The sequence below is a fragment of the Rhipicephalus sanguineus genome, chromosome 8, assembly GCF_013339695.2.
Source record: "Rhipicephalus sanguineus isolate Rsan-2018 chromosome 8, BIME_Rsan_1.4, whole genome shotgun sequence".
In the NCBI taxonomy this organism is placed as follows: Eukaryota; Metazoa; Arthropoda; class Arachnida; order Ixodida; family Ixodidae; genus Rhipicephalus; species Rhipicephalus sanguineus.
Window position 1 is genome coordinate 171,383,251 of NC_051183.1, and position 16,824 is coordinate 171,400,074.

General features: G+C 46.7%; 1 protein-coding gene across 1 annotated transcript; it reads right to left on the minus strand.

Annotated features, from left to right (window-relative positions):
* Window positions 1-299: 299 nt before the first annotated feature.
* On the minus strand, window positions 300-11,667 carry LOC119402482 (TNF receptor-associated factor 6-like). Its single transcript, XM_037669630.2, has 2 exons — window positions 11,251-11,667; window positions 300-1,708 (listed from the first exon to the last, which is right to left on the minus strand). The coding sequence occupies exons 1-2, from the start codon at window positions 11,551-11,553 to the stop codon at window positions 461-463; spliced, it is 1,551 nt and encodes a 516-aa protein (XP_037525558.1). The 5' UTR covers window positions 11,554-11,667; the 3' UTR covers window positions 300-460.
* Between the last annotated feature and the right edge of the window lie 5,157 nt (window positions 11,668-16,824).

Genomic DNA, 16,824 nt, shown 5'->3' on the forward strand with positions numbered 1-16,824 from the left:
AGAAATGCATTTATATTTTACGCTTTTTTATTCGTGTATTCGTGTAAGCTTTTTCTAAGTCCACGTCATCCGTGCATAACCCGGTCTTCTAGTTTCGTGTCTGCACACTTGTGAACGCTGCCTGATAATGTCCTGCGCCTTCGTACACGTTATCGCCTGAATAAACTGCATGTTTGCGGAATTTTGAATAATTGAACCAACACTTGCCATGCATATGTGCTTTCCGAATGACGTACATCACTTTATTTAAAAAATGAAGCGGTTATGGGAGCTATATGATCAGATGCTGAGGCGCTCATCTTCAAAAGCAAAAAAAAAGATGTAGGGAGCTTTTTTGCGCCTTTCTATAACGTCAGTTTCTCTGAGCATTCTTTTACCAATCACGCAAAACGCACGTACGGATGTGGCCACTTCCACTTATACAATGCACTAAAAAGTCTCGGAACAGGCTGCGGGAATTTCACTCCAAACTGGGGCGCAGGAGTTCCCACCGTACGCAGAATTCATCGCCGATGATGTAGCTTCCACGTTCGAGATCTTCAATGTCGCAACCTGCGGGAAGAAAAGTGCTTAAAATGGTTGACTCGGTAGGTCTGGCACAAAATTCGCGGTCAGGTTTCCCGCCGAGGCTTTTCGAAAATTCGCGGTGTCTGCCTTGGGACGAGTCCACGAAGGTGACCTTAACTTCATGGTTGAATGGCCATTGGAGGAACTCGTCAATCACTCCCTTGTTCAACTGCATAAGCGCGTGCACTGACAGAGAGCTCTCATTTTTCTTCAGATACACGCCTGGAGAGATGCAGTATCCACACAGGTATACTGGATCGCTGAAGTATGTGGCCCATCCTTGCATATTTGCATTATCCCTCAGTGACTTCAATTCCTTGACACAAAACTCATAGCATGTAACATTTAGGGTGCTGTACCCAAGAAGGCGATCCTTTTGCCCGTCTGTTACGCTTTCCGTTTCCTTGTATTTTGTGGCAGCAATGCGGTCAGCATTTTCAGCGATCTTTTGGCAGATCGTGTTGGTTGCGCGCTCCAGCGCCTTCCCGAGTGCGCGTTCGAAGGCGCTGACACTTTGTGAAACCATTTTCAGTAGGTCGCTGTCGCGGGAAATATGACGTACAAGAGCCGCACTGTTAATGTCCAGTTTTTCAAGGCATTTCTTTGTTGCATGCTCAGAAGCTTCTCCCACTTTTTTATTCACAGCGTTTACGCGCTGTGAAATTTGGTTAAGCTTCTCATCTAGAGCGACTTTTACTTCATTAACTTGCATAACAGTGGCGATCACACTTTCACTGGTTGCTAACGCTTGCGTTTCAGATGACTGCATCACTGTCTCTCTTAAGACATTCATGGAGTGCGAAAGCTCATTTAGCTTATCGCACTGAGAGATGTCACGTACAACTTGATGAAAGCCAGCCCTCACTTCTGCCACGTGCTTTTCCAATATTGTCTCGAAAGTCGCAAGCATGGCTTCCCTAGATGACGTGTCATGTGGCGTCAAGTTTTCCGCCATGCTGTGCGTTGTAGAAGTGCTGCAGTCATCGCTTCTCAGGTGCGCACACACCTTACTGCGAAGGATGAGAGCTGAGCATTTCGGGCACCGTGTGGAGTGATGAACACAGTCTTCGAAAAAGTGCTTGTTAATTTCTGAAGCCGCCATGTCCATCTCGCAGCCATTGTCTTCATTCCAGCACTTTACCTGCAACACAAAAGCAAAATATTCCCTTGCTATAGTATCAAACACCTGCTGCAACTTTGCTGCGAAATAATCCGAAAGAATTCTGGAAATATATTACCCAAAACGACGTAGACCATTTTCATTAGTTGATGACGGGGGGGTCAGCGAGGCGCGAGCCCCCCACCCCACCACTGCTGAAAAAAAGTTAGGGGGGCGGAGCCCCCCACTTTCGACAATGGTGATTGTCAGCTGCAGACTAGGAAACTAACAAGTGAGGCAAAGTTTTACTTGAACGCAGTAATCACATAACTATGTACTAAAATTTGTCCTACGAATCTGGTGTGACGACTGTACTCCGTGTTTCATGGCCACTAAAATCCCTCTATCTAATGACCACGCACTGTAGGCTCTCTGCGGTGCGGGCTGCCTATGCGGCGCCTTGTGCTCGAGCATTGCAGATGAGGCTACCACTTAGCAGGGGCTGTAATGATTTTATTTTGTTCTGCCTGACCTGAAACTTACTTAATCCGCGACGCAAATATGGGCGAGAACCAGTAAACGTTTCATAGGCCATCAAATGTTCTTCCTGTTTCAGGAAATTTACTTTCTTTCAGAACGAACAGCATCGCCGCTAACCCATATTCAAGCTGCTGCGAGTTGATGACTGTGCAGAAGTGTCGAGTATTTTAGTTGTGCCGAGCTAGGATAGATAAAAAAGGTTCCCGCTTTAGTCTCGGATTAACCTGCTTCGCCTTGCTTATCATAAGGTAGCCTGCTGCGATCGCGGCGACTTGTGAGAAAGCGATAAATGAGGCAGTGTTCTCGAGCACATTCGGAAGCCCACCTTTAAAGTATGCCCCATAACTTGATTTACCAGACCAGGGAGATGATTAGCGTCCACGGTTTTCTGCACTAAGACGACTGCCCACCTGCAAAGGATTGTGTTTGTTCCTAATTATGTTTATTTCTCTCTCTGCCTCTCTCTCAGCTAGGATGAGTTTACAGAGAGTTGTATACGCGCAAAAAACAGCTCAACATCGTTATGCTACATCTGAAAGTATCTATTATCGCATATGAATCCTTCTCACCAGCTGCAATAAGTAGCCTCTGCCAATGTGATTGGCGAGCAGCCTTCTTGAATTAGGTTCATAATGAGACATTTTCTGGCTATACGAAAAAAAAATTTGTTATTGTTCAGCATAGTAATGTGCTGTTTATTGTGCACACCTCATTTTAACGCCGCGAGTTTTCGCAGGCGTCCCGTAACAGTACAAAGAACTTTCTAAGTAGTAACTGCAGGTTGAAAAAATTCGGCAGATCCCACGCGTTGTGGGAATCGGTTTCATGCGAAGCAGTCAACGAGTACTTCTAGGCTGTATTTTATGGCTTTGAACCAAGCGTTACGAGGAGGATCGACGTGTTTTTGTAATGTAGTAGCTGTGTACACATCGTGGGCTTACCAGGGAGCTCGACAACACTGGTGACTTAAGGTGCGACGTAACGTCAGCCCTCACGATAGAGTACATGCGTCAGTATTACCGAAACTAAGTGCACTTTACGGTGCAATCGTGTGAATACCATACGTAATATATTCCTCGGGCGTCGAGCAATGCTCCAATATAGCTTGCTGAATTATAAGAATACAAATGTAATGTTTATTAGACTACTGTAAAAGTGGAGCCAACACTGGAGCAACAGACGTTAATCTGATATGATGCCTGTATCCTAGGAAGACATATGTAGTGTTTATTGCTTTCTTGTAATGTAAAATTAGATAGCGAGCACCACAACCACAATTGAGGTTGCACCGACATTACGCCTGTATAGACTATTTTTCCAAACCAGTTTACGGATCTGGCGTGGCTCAGTGGTAGAATACCTGATTGCCACGCAGAATGCTTGGGTTCGATTCCTGCTCGGATCCTAATTTTCATTCTTTCCATTCGACGGGTCAACGCTGCCGATGTCGGTTTTTCTTAACGTTCTCGCATTTAAATTACCAGTGTCTGTTCTCGCCGTTCCTGAGTAGATATAAACTGTCAGTCGCCTGTGACGCATACTCGTACACCGCGGCCCGTGGTAAACGGGTATGTGCCCACGTGTCTGGAGGAAAGGGTTTGACGACGTACTCGACAGTATTTTCACGTTATTCATGCCATGACCCGACAGTCATATTCGTGAAATCCTCTTACCCGCCCATGCTAATTTGGGTCCACACCAAGTAAGGAGGCGACCATGAGAGCACCCAGACGTAGGCGGCTAGATAGATAGATAGATAGATACGTAGATAGAAACGCTCAAAAAAAGTGCTAAAGGTTTGCTAAGAAATGCTTCGCATTTTAAAAAACAACAAATAGGCGCTCCTAGAACCACAGGACACGAGAACTGTTTAGTACCGCGATGGCGCACAACTTACGGGAAACAATCACTGGCTTTCAATGTACCGTATCTTTTAAAGAAATATATGAAGCAGGGTAATTGATTTTAACAATGCTTGTAAAAGAAAAGTTGCGCGAATAATAACTCTACTAAACAGTCTTATCTGTTCTTACTGCTACACACTTCTTTCATTGTACAATGTAATAATTTTTTTAATATTTGTGTTCTAACATTATATCCATATAAACCTGTTTAAAGCCAGCATGTTTGAGTGCACGTATGATGATCCGACGTCATTATTTTTAGCGTACTTTTTCCGTTTATGTATGCGCGTGTATACAGTGTATATATGTATGTCATATGTTTACCGATATTCTATGTCCTTACTTTGTTGTTGTTTTTACTACTTTAAACATGCTTTATTTATTACTTGCGCTTATGCTGCCTAGAAATGTATGTATACGCTACGTTGTGCATGGCCCTCCCAGCGCCTCCTCTATTTTTCTATACCTTGGCGAAGGAGCGGAGCGCAATGGGAACCGACCGTCGGCGTTAGTGCAGAATTTAGCCGCCGGGCGCCGCCACCGTAGTAGACCCACCGACGCGTCTTCGCTCGCGCAAACGAATGCCGGGGCTACATTCGAAGCTGCTGCATGTATGGTTCAGTTATCGGCTGTATTCGCGCTGGTTAAAGTATAATCAAAACTTGTAAACGGGAATCATGAAGCGCTTGTCGTTGTGGGCATCCAGCCCATTTCAAAGGCGTGTGTCGTTCGCGGCTATTTGATCGAGATGCTCGCGCGTTGTCTGCTGGGCGCACACCAGAGAGCGCATGCCAGTGATGCGCGGAAGATTGTCACCGTTACGTTCGCTTGAGTGATAGTCAGTTTATGACTGTCTGAAAGCGGAATATTTGAAAGCAGCATTTGCCAGGAGCTAATACTGAAAGCTTTGGCGCTTAAAGTTCCCCGATGCGTGCTACCGCCTGCTGGTGTAGCACACTACACTCAAGCCTGGAGTTCATGCGCTAAATAGCACGAAATGTCACTAGACTGCTTCCAGGGATATACGTGATCACCCGTTCTCTTCCCAAAGCTTTTGAGAATTACATTTGTTGCCACCGAGAGAAAGCAACAGTTGGTGCCAGAAAATGCAGAACTATGCGAAGTGATTCCACCATTTCAGAGCTTAAAGCAGTTAAATCGTGGAGGTACGAAAAACAAACATAATTCAGCTGCATATGCCGCGCGCTTCCTGCAACGCTGGCCGATGTGTGTGAACAGACGCTGTTGTTCAAGTCTAAAGTTGTAGTGCCGACTCTCAACTTGGGCCAATGTGATAGGTGTGAAAAATGAGGCCTCTTGTCACTTGCTTGAGCTCGTCTTTGTTTTTGTCGACGAATTGTTGTAACCTCAGTATCTGGCTCCTCAACTCTCTTTTATCTTCCATCTGGCCTTTTCGGTAGTGAACAAAGTAGAGGCCGAATGGCTGTCGACCTGGACGCTTTTGTCTCATGGGGCAACCTGCCCAGCGTTTTGCACTCATTTATTGTGACACTGTACATAATGAATGTCGGTTGTTTCGCCGGTCATGTGGTGTGCATGGGCTCCGATTCTTCAGCTTCGGGACCTATAGTCAGCGCTGCATGCACATGGCGGCGATCGCGAGGCAGCGTTGCTACTGGTACTACATGCATTGGTTGACTGTTTGGACGCAGCATGGTTACGTTTAGGGATATTTGCCATGCTTGGTTCAGTTGTTACCTTGGGCTGCAAACGTGAAGGGTAGTCTGCAAAGAGTGACGCTACTGCATCCTTCTTAAGCTTCCGCTTGCTATATTCTATGAAATCTTCGCGTCGTAAACGACGGCTGCATATTCTAGTGTAGCTTCAAGGTGTATTAGGAGACCAATTATCCCGCCTAATTACTGCAAGCCACCTCTACCGAACACTAGCGGCAGCTGGAATTTCATGGAATGCCAGCCGAACAGTGTATTAAGGCGAAAGCCTTAGATGCCTCATCAAACGCGAAAATTGACCGTCGGCGGCGTCAGCACGAGTGATGCAAAAAATAATTACGTGATGACGTATCAGATCATAAAATTTTGTGGCATCATCGTGACGTCACTTAACGTGACGTCGTCATATCACATCTTCGCTTGGTCCAAATGGGCCGATCCCGAAGGCAGTGCATGCCTCCGCTGATGCGCAGAAAGTTTGCACTGTCTCCGATCCTTGATGGATGGATGGATGGATGCGAAACTTCCTTGTAAGTCCTGAGGTGTTTGAGGCTTTAAGAAAACCACGTTAGGCGCAGAAATATCTCGGAGGGAGGCAGGGAATGTTCAATACATTGACTGGAAGAAAAAGAAAAGATGGCTTTCGCCTTTCAGTCGTCTTAGATGAATGCAAGGAACCCTGAGAGATTTGTTTTCTTTATAGGGAAATAAAAAAAAGACAATCGTTATTTCTTTCAGTTACATTTGCAGAGTGGAACACAACAGTATGACATACTAAGCCATTGGGGCGGTTGCAATAGCCTGAAATAGAAAATGAAACGCGAATACTATCAAACTCGAGTGCAAGTATCGAACCGGCAGCACGGCCTGACAGGCTGCCTGCGGAATACGCATGGCGGGGATGGAAAGACACGCGCACATGCGGCATCTGCATTCTTTGATGTTTAGCATTTATTTTCAAGTGGTTATAGCCTGGATGATTGATGAAAAGACGACGTCATCCATGGCACAATCAAAGACCATCAAGAAATTTTTTTTTATTGCCATCACGGTTAGAGCGTGATAAAAACAGTGCCCCGCTATGTTCGCGTTTCTTTCCATCCCCCTGTACCTGTGAACGCCTGCAAGAAGCACAAATGCATTTAAACTCGGATGCAAGCACGAATTCGTGAGCTTCGTGATACGAGCGGCCGTTCAGCGACAGCTTCCCGTAGTCTACTTGCACAGCTCCACCACGCGGCAGCGGCGAGCGGACGCGGAGCGCGTGCTCGACGGCCCGAGGAGAGTGTTCGCACAGGCACTGAAAAATAGAGGAGGCGCTGGGCCCTCCAGGCACCTTCAAGCTGCATTTCGCCGCTTCTCGCCTGGGGTAACACCTATTATTTTGGATATAAACTTTCTTGATTCATGAAGGATGCGATATTATGGCACACCGAAAATTTTTTGACGAATAGCGAAGAACAAATGACCAGCAATCTGCCGTATTGAAGATAGTGTATTGTTTGTTTGTTTTTTGACGTAGTCGTGCGTAAGTGGTCATTACGCGGTGGATCCCTTACGCGTCCAAGAGAACACACTTTTGGGCTAGTGGGTTTGTTACGTTCATTGAAGCCATTGCGCTGTTAAGACAGGGACCACAGAAAGATGACGGGACGTGCGCTTCGTCCCCTCCCCTTTGTGTGGTCCCGGTCTTATCAGCGCTGTGGCTTCAATAGACAGGCCTAGGGACGTTCGAAATGGGAAGCGATCTCAAAAACTACGCTAAGTTATCCGTAACACCGTGTAGTCGACGCTACCTGAAAGCAAACGAAGCCATTTCGCACAGTCGTTTGCTACGAAAGAAGTAAATCCGTCCACATCAACGCTAAATTGAGTTCGAAGCGGGCGTCCAAAACCGCCGCCATGTTTTACGTACACTACGTTAACCACGCAAACACGGTAACGCTAAATCTGAAAAATAGCGTGCGTACGGTAAACGCTACGGGTCACTTACGGTACTGCGCATGCGCATTTCGGTCCCGCTATTCCGTTAAGCCCGCTAAACTATAACTGTCTAATGAACCCTTACGCGTCATTTGTTGCTTCGTGTTACGAGCAGGTGCTGTGAGCATGACCCAGAAAATTTCGACCAATCATTAACAGCTAACGACCCATACGGACGGAAGGAAACAATGCGGGTAGTTTAACGTTATATTCGCCCACAGTTTTTTCAAAAAAAATATGAGCTTCCACAGTTTGCGTAGACGTATTTACTTGGAGGCGCCGGAGGGGACGAGCAAAGGGCTACTTAACCTCTTTTCCCTCCACCCCCCGCCTAAGCTGGGAAAAGAAGGGCAAGGAACGACACCTACTATATAAATTCGTGGTCAGTCATAATCTTATATGCACAACCAGTTCAATGTGGTTTCCATAAAATTTTATCGACCGACCTTGGTCTTCTTCACAAAGGCTTGATATTATAGGGCTCTTGTTGTAAAAAAAAATCGCACTCGGTTTATTCTGAAGACTTCTGGGAAGTACCTTGCTTTTAAAGCCACATGTTTTGTTTAATAATACAATATGAGGTTTTACGTCCCAAAAACCACGCTATGATTTTGAGGCACGCCTTAGCGCAGGGCTCCGGAAATCTTGACCGTCTGGTGTTCTTTTACGTCCACTGTCATCGCACAAGTCACGGGGCTTGTTACAAAGCCATTGCCACGCTTTGTTCCAGCTGTCCGTAGAAAAACATGTCAGGCTTTCGGGACACTGGGCAAACCACCCCCCCTTGAGTTCCTTGATTTCAGACAACAGTTTTAAAAAGCAAAATATCTCTTTGTAAGTAAAATATTACGGTCAAATTGAGAGCAAATGTGGTTATCTCTCCCTCTCATATATATATATATATATATATATATATATATGTATGTAGAGGGTGCCCTAGCTATCTTTAGCCAAGGGTTAAAAATTAGAATATTAAAGGCAGGTGAGTGAAATCAGTTGCAAAATGCTGACAGCCAGCCTGCATACTACAGACAATTTTTTGTTTTGTCATTACATAATTTGTTAGGATTATTTAACTAAATTGCTAAATGTCGACTTTAGGCAAGAAATGTTGCTTGCAAAGTTCGAGAGCTTCTTCAGAAACCCCAATTGCATTATTTGCGATAAATAAAATCTCACGTATACCATTTTTTCCAAGCTGCAAAGACAGCCCGCGAAATACAAAAAGAACCACGCAACTAGCGCATTCGCGCACCGCGAAAATGCTGCCCTAAGCCGTGCTTTGTGCGAACGAAATCAGCTGCGGCCGCGACTCGCTGTCTCCGATGCAGCGGTAGGCCGATAAGTTAACGGTGGTTCCTTGGCCCGCGCTCGCTACAACCTGCACGTCACGCGCGCCAACTGGCTGGCAACGGGCCAAGAAACCACCGCCCACTTATCGGCCTACCGCTGCAACGGAGACGGCGAGTCCCGGCCGCAGCTGGTTTCGTTCGCTCAAACCACGGCTGAGGGCAGCAATCTTGCGGCGCGCGAATGCGCTAGTCACGTGTTTCTTTTTGTATTTCGCGGGCTTTCTTTGCAGCTTGGAAAAAATGTTGCAGTGGCTTAACTCGGTTATGCCAGGATAACGTAGCGTTAGCAAAGGTTCAGCTGATTGTTCTTAGCTTTTCTGATTGTCTAGGATTAGCTTGATTATCATGCTTACTGCTGCTCCAATGACACACACATGGTATACATATTATGTGGCACATGTATATTTATTTTGCCAGGCAACTACTTCGGGATCCGATAAGTTAAGCTTTCTCCGCTCTTCTGTGCCGTTGAGCAGCATTTGCGCTCTCCTTCTCCATGGCTAAACAACACTGGCAAACGCCAGTCAGAGGGGCTATCAAGCGGCTCCAGCGCAGTGTCAGACGGTGACTGCACAGAGAAGGCGAATAGCTGCGCGCGCGCCGGCGCCAGTACGTCTATCTCGGCTACGACGTCACTCCTCTGGAAAGCGCAGACCGGCGGCACCGAGTCGCGCGCGGCAGCGGCGGAGTGCGCCGGAGGTGCCGGCTCCGATGCGCCAGCTGTGCGACATCAGTGATCCTCGCGCATGCGCAGCACGGCTCTTGAGGAACCACGCGAAACTGGCTCGGCTATAGGCCAGTGTTGATAACGCTACAAAAATGGTATACGTGAGACTTTCTTTATCGGAAATATATGCAACTGGGGTTTCTGAAGACTCTTTCGAACACTTTGCAAGTCCCATTTCTTGCCTAAAGTCAATATTTAGCAATTTAGTTGAATAATACTAATAAATAAATTTGTGAATTACCAAACAAAAATTGTCTGTTGTGCGGAAGGTGACTGTCAGTAATTTGCAACTGATTTCGCTCGCCTGCCTCTAATATTGTATTTTTTAGCCCTTGGCTAAATATAGCTGGGACATCCGGTGTATGTATGTATATATACGGTGGACAGGGTCAGCGACGCTTACATGCTCCATCCCCCACTCGCGAACGCGTTGGTACGCCACTGTCGCTACTTCAGAAAAAGTGAAAAATCAAGGCACTAGCGTTTCCTACTTGCGAAGTAAAACATTGCATCCCTCCATCGTCGCGAGGAAGCTTTACGAAAGAGCTCGCGGTGCACACGCTATGTACAGTCCATTTGCTCTGTACAGCCGTCATTTTTATGAATGAAAGGGAACACGTGAGCGCGTAACCGCGCATGTGGCTCGGAGCAGTGGCGAAATGTGAAAATAAAAAGAGAGTTATGTCATTCATTCTATTTCCGACACTGCCGTCACGAATGTGTTTCTCTTTATCTTACTATTTCTTCTTGATATCCATCTTTTGTTGGGCTAGTTAAGCGAACAAGGATTGTCTTCGATAAAGATTTTTGCTATCACACCTTCGGATTGTTGCTATCAAAGAAACATCCGTGATGAAAAAATAAGAAAGACTGCAAGAACGCGTTCAGGCAATCCAAGAAATGGCACCGCTCTTTGTTTTTATTTTCACACTTCGCCACTGCGAAGCGACGCATGTGCGGTATGAGGCCATGTACCACGCGTGTTCCCATTCATAAAAATGACGCCTCTACGTTCTCATTTCGCTCTTTTCACGTGCAAGAATGTCGGGCCTTTTACGCGCACATGAAACCCTGTATGGCGTCTGCGTCTTCACGCAAGCATCCCTACAGCCTTCTGGCTCTCCCGTCTACTCGCCTCACAATATTGCCTCAATATTCACTCAGAAAAGCAGCAGACGCAAATGGTATGAAATGCTTGCGCCACGCAGCCATCACTTTACAGAGCGCTACGCATGCGCGCCAAACAGGACTAATTTGCGTAGAAGTACGTGTCCACAAGCTCCGCTCCCGCAGAATTCCCGTCGTTACCAAGAAGAGGCTGCAACAGGCCATGGAACCCTACCCTACCGCATCGCTTAGGCAAGTGACAAAAAGAGATTCGTACCTTCCGCTTGAGCAGGTTCTCCAGAGGAAAATCTGTCCATCCAACGTCTTCTTCACGAAACGGGTCACCGTCGAGCGGACAGGCGTGTACTTTGTCGCACACGCACTGCTCGTAGCAGGTATTGCACAGCACGTGTCGACACGGGAGAAAGACGGACACCCTTGGTACCACGCCACAGGCGTTGCATATTCTGTGCGCCGGTATGGAATCGACGAAGTGAAGAGGCCTCCAGTCCAGTTCCTTCGAGAACCCAAACAGCGTATACCACTGGCCCTGAAGACCCGTAAAACGCGGCACAGCCATCGACAAACACCGCGCCAAATGACTCGCGTAATCCGGCAATCTTGAAGCCTACAAAACCTTCCACTTCAGTGCGTGCAAACCATGTGCGAACTGCGAACGGCCCGCTCCGCCAGGCTCCGCTCTGCGCGGCGTTGGCTGCGACACCTGACGGTGGCTGCCAGTTCCGAGACTGTGTGGACGTGGCCTCCGCAATTAGCTCCGGTAGGGCGGCTATAATCGCGGACAACTTTTCTTGGCAATGAAGGGAAGGCTAGAGAGCCGAACTACGCGTGTGCTACCGCTGAAGATTATAGTCGCACAATTGCGTCCGTATTTTCTGCGTGAGAATAAAAACAACATTACTTTATTTTCTACAAGGCGCTCTTTGAGAAGAGGGTCAGTGCGCACCAAGGAGATATTTATATTTGTTTTGCTTTATGCAGTGTCGTTTCGCGTTTTCGCACCTGTAAAACGTCGCACCTTTTACGTGCACCTCACAGTCGAAATGGCGTCATCGTCTTCAGGAGAGCCCTCGTCACCCTCACGAGACGTCACCCTCCAGCTTTTCCGACGACTCGCCGAGGGAGCTTGTGACGAATTTCACTAAAAAATGGCTGTGGAAGCCTGTGACGGCCGCTCGAATAATGAAATGGCCGTCACAGGAGATACGGAAGGTTCACAAACCAAAACTACATTCGAAACGCGCGCCGAACCGGACTACTTCGCGCAGCAGTACATGTGCAGTAGCTCTGCTCCCGTAGCCTTTCCTTCATTGCCAAGAAAAGTTGTCCGCGAGTATAGCTCCCGCAGTGCTGCCGGAGCTAATCGTTCCGAAGCGTTGACAAACAGTGTAGAAAAAGAGCTAGGAGGCTCAGCAGTAAATATACGTCTGTCAGTGTAAACGATATGACAACTAAGAGTTATGCGGAAAGTCGGAGAGGATTTTGCTGGATGGCAGCAATAGAAAAAAAACCGGCTCTGAGTAACCACTGAAAGGGCAAGAACGAAATAAGAAAGCAGGGATTTTATCATAATTCAAAGCAGGGGCGTAGCCAGAAGTGTTTTTCGGGGGGGGGGCGGAGGGTTCAACCATACTTTTTGTATGTTCGTGCGTGCGTTTGTACGTGTACGTGCATATATACGCAAGCAAAATTGAAAATTTTCGGAAGGTTTGAACCCCCCAACCCCCCCCCCCCCTTTGCTACGCCCTGATTCAAAGGGGAAGCGCTTTACTGTATGAAGCGAGGTCGTGTTGCAATGGAACGCGTAGTCATAAAGCGAGATTCAGTAAAGAAGAACAATGCACATGCTGTGGAGAAGCTAAGGAAACGACGGAGTATGTTCTGATTGAATGCGGAGATATCGACCCAGGTGTACGTTTGGGCACGACCCTGCATGAAGCATTGGGTTTTAGGGACAACAATGCAAAGCTGAACACGTTCGTGATAAAAATGAGAGAGAAAGATTAGAGAGAACGGACGAAAATAAATAGTGGAAAAATAAGGACATTCCACCGGTGGGGGGAGGGGGGGGGGAGATCTGGGCTGTGAATTTTTTCGTTCTATAGTAAGATCGATTTAATCGAAGTAGACAAGGTATTAGGCCAACATACAACAAAGGCTTTTATTTTTTTATTTTTTTGCTTTCGAGTCTGGTGGCACACATGTTGCCATAGCATCTATCCGTGGAGGCCACGGTGGCAGCCTAACGGACATGCAGAGCTGCTTTTTTTAAGATTTGGCGACGACGATAGCTAGTGGTCCCACTCTGGCGGCATGCGCTTCGCATTTTAGCCATTGTTTACTGACGCACTGTGTTTTATGCGGTCACTTGATAGATATGAATTGAGTTGCATTAGAAAGCTTACATTCTTTGCTTTCTAATGAGGTCCATAGTATTATCGCCTAATCTGAAGCGTTATCTGATGGCAATGAAAACATTGGAAACATCAAACAGCGTTTTTTTTTTCATTTACAAGCCAAGCCTCTGTGCTACGGCGCACGTGTTCAACAAAACGAAATAAAATTTACTTTGTGTCACAAACGAGCGCGTCAATAAAGCGTGCGCGCAGCCACTTTCAAACGGCAGCGGGATAGCACGGCGCCAGCCGCTCGCCCAAGAAGCGCGAACCACGAAAAAACAAGTATTAAAAGACGCCGGCGCGGAGCTCCCCCCTCACCTACCCGAGCCGGACGCAGAAAACCAGATAAAACGCCCGGCAAATTGTAGAACCATCTATAGAGGGAAAGCATGACGCGACGCCGAGCGACGCCGCCGCGAGTAGAACCGGCGAGAGAAATCTCGCACTTTTCCTAGGCTTGGCTGTGCTGCCCGCCGAAGAACCCTCCCAACGCTTCTGGAACCCGGGGGAGACGGGATAAAAACGTGCATCGACGACCAGTCAAGGAGTCAGTCGGTCCGGAGATGGTAAAGTTATGCTGGGTGTGGCTCCGTCAGCCAAAGAAGACGTGTTTATGATGTTGTGCGGACAGTCGATCGTCGATCTGAAAGAATCGGATGACGACGCCGTATCAGCAGTGGCAAGTTACGTGAGTGTTTCCTGGAAGAGGAACATTCGGGACCTGACGACCGACGACGGGAGGAACACAACGACGATCAACGCTGGAGTTAGCGTGAGTGTTTCCTGGAAGAGAAGCATTCAAGTACCGTCCAAGAATTGTGGGCTGGATACGCTGTTGAATATTCAGGACTTTAGCTGTTCTTGAATTGTTGTAATGCATCAGATTGCATTTGTAGCGCGTGATCTGTTCGTTTAGTTCCTGTTGTGTTAACACCATCCGAGTTATATTATGAAGTTGTAACTGGTATCAGCCGAGTGTGCATGTGTTTTTAATTTTTGTACTGCCTTAACTGAGAATATGTTTCGTTTGTGTTATCGACTCTCGGCTCTGACTCGGTCTTTGGACCACAACCGGCGTTCGCTGGCGCACTAAAAGGACCAACTCTAAATTGTCCACGCTTTCATGGTGCGTTTCGGGGGGCCGATACGTCCGCCCTTGGAATCCGCCTGGGGATGGCCAACCGGAATAACGGGATTAGTGATACAGTGCCTTTTAATGAAGTGTTATGCAAGGTGTCTGTGAAGAGATATCGCGTGAGAAGCCATTAGAAATTGATGTAGGCTGAATATTATTGGTCAAAACAGAATTTTCTGGGTGAATTTTTTTTTAATGCGAAGCATTTCTTAGCGAACATCTGCGACTTTGAGCGTATCTATCTATCTATCTATCTATCTATCTATCTATCTATCTATCTATCTATCTATCTATCTATCTATCTATCTATCTATCTATCTATCTATCTATCTATCTATCTATCTATCTATCTATCTATCTATCTATCTAGCCGCCTACGAATTTGTACTCTCCTGGTCGCTTGGTTATCGCATGTACACCAAAATTGGTTTGGCGTAACATGACTGTATGACGAACATAAATGACAAGTCATAACACGAAAATCATGACACGCATGTCATGTACAGCATGCCACGCTCATGGGGCGCTGGCGACCGTTTCGCTAGCTTGATCTACCCCGAAATTGGTATTGCGCGACGTGACTGTGTGACGAACATTAGAACACGAGTTAACATGAAAATCATGACAAGCATGCATATCATGTACAGCATGACTTACGTGCCACGCTCATGGGGCGCTGGCGGCCGTTTCGCTAGATTTATATGCACCAAAATTGGTATAGCGTAACATGACTGTATGACGAACATAAATGACATGTCATAACACGAAAGTCATGACACGCATGTCATGTACAGCATGACTTACGTGCCATGCTCATGGGGCGCTGGCGGCCGTTTCGCTAGCTTGATCTACCCCGAAATTTGTATTGCGCGACGTGACTGTGTGACGAACATAAAAACACGAGTTAACATGAAAATCATGACACGCATGTCATGTGCAGCATGACTTACGTGCCACGCTCATGGGGCGCTGGCGGCCGTTTCGATAGCTTGATCTACCCCGAAATTGGTATTGCGCGACGTGACTGTGTGACAAACATAAAAACACGAGTTAACATGAAACTCATGACACGCAGGTCATGTACAGCATGACTTACGTGCTACGCTCATGGGGCGCTGGCGGCCGTTTTGCTAGCTTGATCTACCCCGAAATTGGTATTGCGCGACGTTACTGTGTGACGAACACAAATAATAGGAGTTAACATGAAAACCATCACACGCATTTTCCTCATTGATATACAAGACGATGTATGCAGCTCTTTGCTGGCTTCTTCGCATTACATCGATTCCCATAACGCGTGGGATCTGCCGGCTTTTTTTCTTTAGAATGTAGGACAACATTTATTGCGTTTGTAGACGACAATGTACGTTATGTCTACGCAAAGTTGTTTTGTGTTCTGATGAACAGTTCATGCAATAATATTACTTGAATTCGGTAACATATAACTCTACTTGGTCACGCATTACCGACAAAGAGAGAAAACTATCCAAACCGAAATTCTGAGATCCACAATAATGCAGCAGGAAGCCCTTCTCTAGAATTTTATGATGTGAAAATTGTCTTGCGTTTATTAAGGAATCTACAGGACAGCAGTGAATGTAGCTATTTTTTCTGCTGGCCAAGTCCCTGGAAATTGACGCTTTGTTATTTTACATGCCAATTCACAAGAAGTATTGCAAATTAGCAGAGCCATATGTTGTCTTGTAATTACTAGTACTCACTGACTTTACGAAGCAAAGCTTGAAAAGATTTTCAGTAAATAACGAATTTAGCAGGCGTTTTCGGAAGGGGCGCCATCTGGGGCAAAAAAAATAACGAGCTGTTTCTCGTCAGCTGCAACATTCGTCAAAAGCGGCGACACTAAACATTTCAAAGCCCGCAAAACACGCGTGAATTATTTCTACACTTTTGCTGCGCCGAGAGCGACCAGTAGCAGTTTGATGTGCTCTCGCTTCAAAAGCGGAGTCGGCGGAGTACGAAGAGAGTCACGTGACTTTTAAACATCAAATTCTCGATATTTGTTTTTATTTTGCTTCAGCCGGCGAGATGGGCGGCAGTGATAGCGACCATCTGTAGTTTACAATACTGATGTTGGCCGTGTGGGCTCCGTTTGTGTGAGTAGCGACGATAACGACTACCCGCTACATTTGTTCGATGCGTGGTTTCGAATGCTCTCGACGGCACGGCTCGCCACTAGACGGCGCAGACAGCAACTTCGGCGCGCGCTCCCGTGGTTCGTGTTCTTTTGCTCACAGGTGCACGTAATTGCATGCATGTGGGAATAATGGCAAAACAC